Source organism: Bidens hawaiensis, unplaced genomic scaffold, assembly GCF_021521415.1.
Source record: "Bidens hawaiensis isolate Kalapana, Puna unplaced genomic scaffold, B.hawaiensis_p1.1 tig00015212_1, whole genome shotgun sequence".
NCBI classification, from domain to species: domain Eukaryota; kingdom Viridiplantae; phylum Streptophyta; class Magnoliopsida; order Asterales; family Asteraceae; genus Bidens; species Bidens hawaiensis.
Genome location: NW_027492353.1, coordinates 215,672 through 225,607, shown reverse-complemented (window position 1 = coordinate 225,607; position 9,936 = coordinate 215,672). Strand labels below are relative to the sequence as shown.

Sequence of the window (9,936 nt, the reverse complement as noted above, 5' to 3'; positions counted from 1 at the left end):
CATTATGATTAAAATTAATTGATTAATTATGTGGAAATTATAAGCATGAAAAGTGAATGACATAGAAAATTAGGTAGACACCCTAGGAGAAGTGTCAGTAGACAAATTAGTTTTGCTTTAATATATTAGTTAGATTAGATGTAACAAAGTCAAAGTAAATTTTTAAGTTATGAATTCAAAACTTTAAATGTTAAGTTTGACCAGTGCTTTTGTTATATATTGGTTTAAATGTTAATTAGCATTATGATTAAAATTAATTAATTAATTATGTGAAAATTATAAGCATGGAAAATGGATGACATGGAACATTAGGTGGACACTCTAGAAGAATGACAAGTAGACAAATTGGTTTTGCTTTAATATATTAGTTAGATGATAGACAAAGACCATTTTTTTCATTAGATCTCACACATATATGACACATGTTTCTTATTGAAAGAACTCAAAACAAATGTAATGTTTATCATTAACTAAGAACTTATGAAACTAAACTGTTACAAATTTTCATATTTATAAATTGTTTATATTAAAGTTGGTAAATGTTGCCACTGAATGACATCTGATTTATTTATTTTATTATACTTAACACTCTTGTCATAATCATCGGAGTTGTAATTTTTTGCTTTTGCTATAATTTAATGTAATTTATTGACCTAGACCGTTTGACTTGGCTCGTTAATTGTAATATGCCTCACTGACGAAAAATTCTGGATCCATCACTGCCTAGCCACTACAATGAAACATGAAAATTATATAATGCAGTATTGTGGTGCACTTTTAGACAAATGTTGGATTTAGCAGCATCATGATTCATGCATCCTTTGAGATAAATTTTGTTGGACTCAACTTTGCATCGTTTGAGATAAATTTGTATCAACCTTAAATATCAACCCTTTGAGTGGCTTTGACTTTTGATAGAAAACAGTATACTGATAAAACATTTCTATATCAAATGTTCATTGATGTAAGTAATTTAAAAAGATAGTTACAAATATATTTAAGGGTGCATGTTATGCTTTAAAGCTAAAATTCATCCATTAGCTTTTTAAACATGAATCTGTGTTCAAAGAAAGCTACCAGAAAAGAAAAGTGCAATTAAGAGATTAAAACTGCAAAGTAAACTCATCCTGTGGGAACCCTCAACACTTGGTCAATCACTTTTTTGGTTGGAATGTGAATCCATGGATACAAATTGTTTGAAACATTAGATATATTATACTACTTAAATAAGTAACCTTTTTAATATATATTCAGTTGTGCGTGCAATACAAAACCAACGTACAGATTGACTTACGAGAATCACATAAACATTTGTATTCAATACACGAAAGATAATCATGTATAGTGAGAGAAAAGGACGGTTAAAAATACATTGAAAATTTACAATTGGAATAAATGTCTATATAATTCTATAGAATTTTAAATTTGCATACGATCGTATAGACCTTATACTATGATATGACTTTTCTGTAAAATTTGTATGGACTTCTTTAATCGTGTACGATGTCAGATGAAGTTGTACTGCGGGTATCATACGACCGTATAGCCTCTGTACGATCGCATAATTGGTGTATAAATTATTGTTAAGGATGTACCAATATTATATCTCATAAAAAACATAAATTTTCATTAACCTACAAGTATAAATAAGATATTAAGGTGGAATCCACAAAAGAATCCAAAGCAAGCTTCTGCATCTTCATCCGTATCTCTGTATTAATCAAAATACAAAGAAGTATTATAAACTTATGTGTAGCTTGCAATAATAATAATAAGGTCACATACAGGACCATCTTCTCTACACCCTATCTATTCCTATCACCATCCCTACACCCCCTAACCCATCCCTCTATTAGCCACCGGCCCACTCTTCCTTTCACTAAAAGCTTCATTTGTACTCGGTCTATATATTTATACAACTTTTTTCTTCCCAACACATTCAATGAACTTATTATTGTAAACATAGTCAAGACATGCTTAAAACTGTCAAGTACTTGCTTGGCTCGGCCGGACCGAGCGGCTACGGCTCCAAATCCACGGCCGAACAATTCACGGATAACTGCGAGAGTTTACGCTCTTGCACCGCTATCATCACTGGTAATTTATTGTTTTATGTAAGGGGTCGTCTATACACACATTGTCTGATATCAAATACTGATTTTTTCAAACCGTTGTCTGGGTAGAGGTCAAACTGCCGTTTTGACAAATATTTCAAAGTTTTGACCTTCGTCCGAATATTGTTCAAATAACTGTTCTGTGTTTTGAACAATAACTTTCGAAGTTTTGACGTTTTTTTTAGAAACGAAAACGACAGTCTTATGGCTGTTTGAAGAAAGAAATTTCAAAGTTTGAAGGATTAAGAAAACGCAGTGTGTTTTATGATCGTCGTCCGAATATTGTTCAAACAACTATTTTGACCAACAATTTTCAAACGACGACAGTCTAAGTGTTTTGTGGACGGCCGTTTGCCGGCTTGGTATCAGAGAGAGTGGTGTATTTATAAGATGAACAATAATTTTCAAACTTTTGACTTTTTTTTTAAAGAAAACGACTGTTTGAGTGTTTTACAGACGGTCGTTTATTGCGTGACATCAGATGAGGTGGTGCACTTATATTAATCATGTTCATGCACATGCACTCTCATCATTTTCCTATTATTATTGTAGAGAAAGAGAATCCTCTATTTTCTTCTGTTCAATGATTAATAAATAATAACTTATTACTTATATACTATTACTTATATAGTAATATTAATTTTTATTATAAGGAGCCACTTCCGGCATCGGCGCTGAGACGGCTCGGGTCCTGGCTAAGCGCGGCGTGCGGGTTGTCATACCTGCTCGGAACCTCAAAGCCGCCGAGGAGATGAAGAGCCGCATCGAATCGGAGTTTCGTGATACTCGGGTTATTGTCATGTATCTTGATCTTAGTTCTTTGAAATCAGTCAGGCGATTTGTTAAAGAATTTGAAGCTCTTAATTTGCCTTTGAATATCCTCATGTAAATCAACTTTAATTCATTCACTTTTTTTCTATGCAGAAAACCAGTTATGAAAAACCGAGAAAACTACTACCATCTGATAAAGATTTTGTTTAAAATTTTCTTTTAAACATATAACACATATATATAAAATATATGTCGCTCACGAAGTTAAAGTCACATACATATAACACATATATATGATGTATATATACGTAGTTACGAGTTACTTATATATAACTTGCTAGCTACACATATATTTTTCCCCTTTATTTTTCTCAAATATTAATAAGATATACAAATTAAGAATGCAAAAATAAAAAATTGAAAAAAAAAAGTTATTGATTGTGAGTAGTTTTCTCGGTGTAATTAACTTATGGTTTTCTCATGATCTCTTCCCTAATTGTTTAAACTAATAAGTGATATAAATATATTAGCAACAACGCTGGAAAATTCGCATACGATCACGGGGTAACCGAAGATGGAATAGAGATGACGTTTGCGACTAATTATCTAGGTCATTTTCTTTTAACGAATCTTCTGTTGAAGAAGATGATAAAGACTGCGAAAACGATCGGAATACAAGGACGGATAGTGAACGTGACGTCGGGTATCCATACGTGGTTTTCCGGTGACTTAATTCGGTCTCTAGGACAAATAACTCGGGATAAAAGGTATGGTACAATAATTGAAATTGGAGAAGATTTTGTTTTTGCATGAGTTTGGTTTTGAATCACCTTTGTTTGTTGGTTGATCAAAAAACTTAGAATATTCTACGGTAAGTTTCCATCTGATTGTTACATCATGAACAGAAAAAGGAAAAATATCAAACTGTTCATTTAACAAGTTAAAATGAACATTTTATTCATTTCAAACATGGTTATTTGAACATTTTCAAAATGAAACTCTAATTTCATTTGACCCGATAAATTAATAATTATTACCCAACTAGATTTTTCAAGCAATTAGGTCACGTCAATGTCAATATCCCATCAAGACGCATATGTATGTATGTATATGGTTTGGATTAAATACAAATGAAATTAACGTGCTAATTGTGATAATCAAGTAGAGTAATTATGTAATTACATCATAGAGTAATTGCTTACAAGTAGAGTAATTATGTAATTACATCATAGAGTAATGCAATTACATCACAGAGTAATTGCAGACTCTATAATGTAATTACATAATTACTCTACTTGATTCTTACAATTAGCAAACTAATTTCATTTGTACATTAACTTTCCCATACACACATAATATGTGTGTGTGTATTTTGAATAAAAACCGTCGTTTTGGCTTGTAACAATATTTTTGGCTTCTGGCGAGATTCCTTTTGCCGTTCGTGAGAATTTTTTGTCTTCCGACAAGTTTTTTTTTTACTTTCGCTAAGATTGTTTTTGGTTTCCATCAAGATTTTCTTGGCTTCGTCGAGATTTTTTACCGTGAGAAAATTTTGTTAGTTAATAATATTGCCAGGTAATGATTATTAAGTAGTCAAGTCGACTAGATTTATTGAGGACATTTACCGAAAAACCCGTAAAATAAACATTTAATTTATTTTATAACCACTAAAAGCACTAGAAATGGACATTTTGGTCAATTTCTCATAAAAAAAAGTGATATAATTTATTGTACCATAGAAAGCAGTGATGCATGATATATTATAGAATTAGATGAATGGGTTTGACTTTATCCTCTGTATATTTGTCTTGTGCTAACACAGTCATTATGATGCAACACGTGCATATGCGATCTCGAAGCTGGCTAACGTTTTGCACACCAAGGAACTTGCTTGCAGACTCAAGGTAATTTTATTATAATAAGTTGGTCATCATGAATACCATGCCATATGATTTTGTATACATGTAATATAAAAAAATAAGATGTGTTAGGTTTTAATTAATCTTAATTATTATTTTTTGTTACTGGCGGTCTCAACTAATAAATTGACTGATAACGATCTCAAATTTTATCGTATTTGTTTCCAACGGTCCGCGACTAACAGAATTTTAGCGCCGTTAGTTACAAGACGCCGGAAAAACATTTGTTTTGCCAGAAAACTCATATTTTCTTTCGGAAATCTCAACATTTTCGTCACAAACATCTATGTGACATTGGATCGGACCTTTAGGAATCTGTTTTGTAGTAAAATTTCCAATAATTGAGGTTGTCGGAACCCGAGAACCATCGTCGGAATCGGTTAGTGGTGCTCAAATGGTGGCAGTTGATTGGTTGGTGGTGGTGGTGTTCATTTTGAGTTTTCCGGCAAAAAATGTGACTTTTTTCGGGTAAATGCGTTTTTACGGCGACCTGCAAATAACAGCGTTAGGATTTGCGGACCGCTATGAACAAATACGTTAAAAGATGTGACCATCAGCAGCCAATTTGTTAATTGAAACCGACAGCGACCAAAAGTCGATAGTTGGAATTAATGAAACCATATACCAATAAATAATTAAAGAGGTGGAATATATTATTATTGCTAATTATTAAAAGAAAGTAACATTTTATGTGTTTGTGGTGGCAGATGATGGAGGCTAATGTGACAGTGAACTGCGTACATCCTGGGATTGTGAGAACTAGACTCACAAGAGATCGTGAAGGTTTTATTACAGGTAGTTTTACGACTTCCGTTTATAATAAAATAAAATGTTTACATCCGATCCTCGGAAAATGATCAGTTGTTTTCTAGCAATGTATGCATTATAAGGAGTGCATATATATCATAATAATCTGTAGTACAATAAACCATATGATATTGATTTCTTTCTCGTAAACTTTTGGTTCATGGGACTTTAACGACATTTGGAAGCTAGGGTTTTTCTAGATAACAAAAGTTAGTTTGGAGCGCGGGCATGGTGTAGCTTCTAGCTTTATTGAAGCCATGAAGTTGCATCAAGCTTCTTATTTTGAATCGGTCTTTTGATCATCGTGTCTCTTATCCAATTAAGACTTCATACCCTTGAACTATTTTGATATGATAATAATTATACGATTTAGAAAGTTATCCAAAACGATAAACTTTAGTGAAACATTCTTTACTTTTTGAGTCTAAGGTAATTGGTTTTAAAAAGTGAGAAGCCATGAGTTGTTTCATGTGCTCTAGGTGAATGCAATATTCAACGGTAACATGACCAATTGGTTGACGGTATATCCTCACTCTTGTCAACATCGCTTTAGTCGACGACTAACTACCATTAGTTAGTGTGTTGTCCTATTACCAAAATTCAAAAGTCTCATCAACAATCCTCTTGACTAATCCGCTCATAGTGGCTGCCCCTACCTATTTAGGCCAAACCTAAACCTTGCAATTTTTTTAACTTTTTCCATATACTTAAATGCATCTATAGAACTAACATTTTTTAAATGTGACATTATAATTATATTTTGCTTAGTTCAAATTGTTGTTTCTATGTTTTGAAATTATTAATCTTGCAGACTTGGTGTTCCTTCTAACATCAAAGTTCTTGAAAACATTCCTCAGGTAATATATCTCAATAACAGTTAGCATATCTACATTTTAAGATATTAATTCAGTACTAATTAATATATCATGACTTTGCATGTGCAGGCTGCTGCTACAACATGCTATGTTGCAACTCATCCAAATCTAAAAAATGTGGGTGGCAAATACTTTGCAGATTGCAATGAAGCTTCAAACTCAGATATCGGATGCAACGTTAAAGAAGCCGCACGATTATGGTCATTCTCGGAAATTATGGTTGCTACTGATTTCAAATCTATTTTTGCTCCTCCTCCTATGAATTATTAGATTAAGCAAACATACAATACAACAACAATAATAATAATTTAAGAATGAAATTAGAAAAATAGTTAGATACCCTTATGAAAATATTATATGTATACTTGTTTGACATGTAAAGACATGTTGTTCTTTGTTTTTTAATGTAAACATTATTATATAAAGGTATACAAGTCAAAAGTGCATATGCAAGGTTAGGTTTTTATCAATTTAATATTGTGGGTGTAATGTTAGGCAGATTCTTTCAATGTTATGGTACAAGATTTGGAACTTAGTAGCGTTGATATTTGATGCTGATTGGTAGATTGGATTATTAAGAATCCTTCTTTTATAAATCTTTAGTTTCGTCTTTACTTGCTCAATCATCATTTCCGTTAATGCTTTAACTTATGATATTATATATATATATCAAGTCGTATGATATAACTGTCTTAATATATTTAACACACCAGTATTAGAAGCAACAATTTAACAAGCTAGATACTTAAATCATGATAAAATCATGAAATTTATCATTTTATTTGCGTCTTATATGTATATACTCATGTCACAAGCAATCATATCACTAACACATGCAAGTTATTTAGATTAGACAAGAGTCGTATATCTACTCTTACTCACGTATCAGGTTTCTTCCCATAAAAGAATGATGACTTACACTAATGTGGTACACCTTATCATGTATTCACGAATGCATTTTTATTCGTAGAAATAATTTAGGGTTTAGGCGAGTAAGTTAGTGAGTAAAACTAGATAAACAACCAGAGATTTGAATATGTCATTACTATATGCGTAAAATTGTTTTGATATTATATATCACACAGATGTAACAAACACAAAAAGATGGCTACTTTCGTGACTTTCTATTAAAATCTTGCTCATATATGCATGCAGTTTTAGGTATGGTTACTAGCTTTTTTTGTGTCACAACAAAGGGCGGTTTGGTTCAATGGTTCCATGCATGACTAACCGTAAGTCCGTAACATTATAAATTATAACTAATTAGTAGAACTAGTGAGGCCTGGTGTACGTTAACTATTCGTCTAGTTAAATTATCTATTTATAGAGGTATCTAAAATCTTTGTATTCTTTTTAGTTTAACCCCAAATTGACGCTAGTAAACCCGCCACAACTACAATAGTAGGATCCAATATGGAAAAGTTTTGGTTGACAAGTAAATACCTAGAATGTATATGAATATGTATATGTATATGTATATGTAGTTATTTTATTTTTCTAGTGAAAACTTCATCCACATCTTCTTAAAGATATTACAACCACACCCACCAAAAGGTAAAAGAAACTGGGTCCGTGTTTGGTGTTTAGGCATGGAGAAGGACCATCCTAGCTACCACCCAACAACTTTATATTGACTCAACCAAAAGCCTAACCCCTTTAGCACAGTGTATAAGCATAAGGTCCAAAATATTCAATGTACAACGTTTAATGCTTTGGGTATAAGCAGATAGAGGTGACAAGAAACCCGAACACGGAACCGTACCCGGTCAAAATACAAAGAACCGGGTTCTTTTAGAATCGTTTTCTATTATCCACTCCGACCCAGCTACCCTACTCATAGGGTATGCACAGAGTATGCATTTCAGTACTAATACCCGGACCCAGACCCAGTGTGCAGCCGATAATACCCGAAAACTGGAACCGGCGCCATACCCAGAACAAGATTTTTCCAATACCCGAAACCAGGTTTCTCCAACACCCGAAAAATACCCCAAAAAGGTGCAGCCCCTTAAAAAATTCAATCTATACCCGAAAAATATTTGTAAAAATACCTAAAATTTAGGGTATTATACTCAAAATTAGGGTATTGAAATACTCGGGTATTGGTTTTCGGTTCCATACCAAACCCAGTTATGGCAAATACCCGATTTCTTCAAAACCTGATTCATGCACCTCTATAGACAAATACGTCACATTATCTAACTTCCATAATGGGCTGGCCCATTAAAAAGGGTCTGATTGAAAAAGTTGAACAGAAGAAAATATGCATTTTGCCCATTTCAGAATCATTCGTCGTGGGTTGTTTGTACCCACCATTTGCTCACAAAGTGGATGTGGGCTATGCAATTATGTATGGACCCATATCTTTTTATACGGTCATCTTATTAATATACCTTTTAAGTCTATAAGATATATTACTTTCATTATCTGATCCGAAAGCTTAATCACATTTCAAAAGGCAATATGTTATCCCATCCCTACTTTTTAAAATTTTGAATTATTGGTATATGAATTCCATGTTAATAACAGTTAGAACTTATAGGACCATCTCTGCGAATCGTGATAATTTTTTAGCTGAAGACGAAAAAAAATTTGAGGCTTGAATTAGTTGAGTTATTGGGTTTAAACATTAAAAATAAATCTTTTTTTTTTCAAAAATATATCATCATCATCATCGTACTCAGTATATCCCACAAATAGCAAAGCTATGGTAGGGTCTGAGAAGGGTAAAATGTAAACAGCCTTACCTCTACTCTATAGGAATAGAGAGGCTGCTTCCGGTGAGACCCCCCGACTCGATAGTAGTTTTGCATCAAGCGTTGGACATAAGGCGCATAACACTCAACCATCGGCACACCGGTCGATTGGTGCATGTACCCTTGTCTTTCGGCTATCAACGCCACCAAATGATGCCTGATTAACATTCCGCCACTTTTAACATTATTTTCACGAGATTAGTTAAATAACGTCAAAATTAGTGCAATTTCACTTTTGCCCACTCGAGGATTCACACATATATGCATTATATGCGCGCACCACAAGCAGGGCGTGTTTTCAAATATATATATATATAATTTAAAAATAAAATAGAACGCCTTAAGTAATCTATAATATATATAAATAAAAACCTAAAAATTCTACATGTCGCGATGTGGTCGCTCCCCCATTTTATGGAAGCCACCAGATTTTTTGATTTTTAAATGGCGGCCTCTCTTTGATTTAACCCAAATTAATGGGTATGGGTCTTATCAAAACCAGATAGCTCTTAAACGGGTTATAACATCTCATTAAATTAAAAATTAATCTTACCAATTATATGATATGAAAATCCTACAAAATAGGAATATACTAAAATTTAATATCTAATTTAAAAAGAAAAAGATATTATTTATAATTAACAAACAATTTTATAGTAAAAAACATAAGCGGGTCATGGGTCACCAAATCCAG

At 32.8% G+C, this 9,936-nt stretch overlaps 1 protein-coding gene across 1 annotated transcript; it reads left to right on the top strand.

The window, feature by feature from the left end:
- Window positions 1-1,839: 1,839 nt before the first annotated feature.
- Window positions 1,840-6,756, top strand: LOC143548670 (short-chain dehydrogenase TIC 32 A, chloroplastic-like). The gene is made up of 7 exons (XM_077039771.1): window positions 1,840-2,097; window positions 2,768-2,999; window positions 3,416-3,652; window positions 4,708-4,789; window positions 5,512-5,599; window positions 6,423-6,459; window positions 6,543-6,756. The coding sequence occupies exons 1-7, from the start codon at window positions 1,974-1,976 to the stop codon at window positions 6,754-6,756; spliced, it is 1,014 nt and encodes a 337-aa protein (XP_076895886.1). The 5' UTR covers window positions 1,840-1,973.
- The last annotated feature ends 3,180 nt before the right edge of the window (window positions 6,757-9,936 follow it).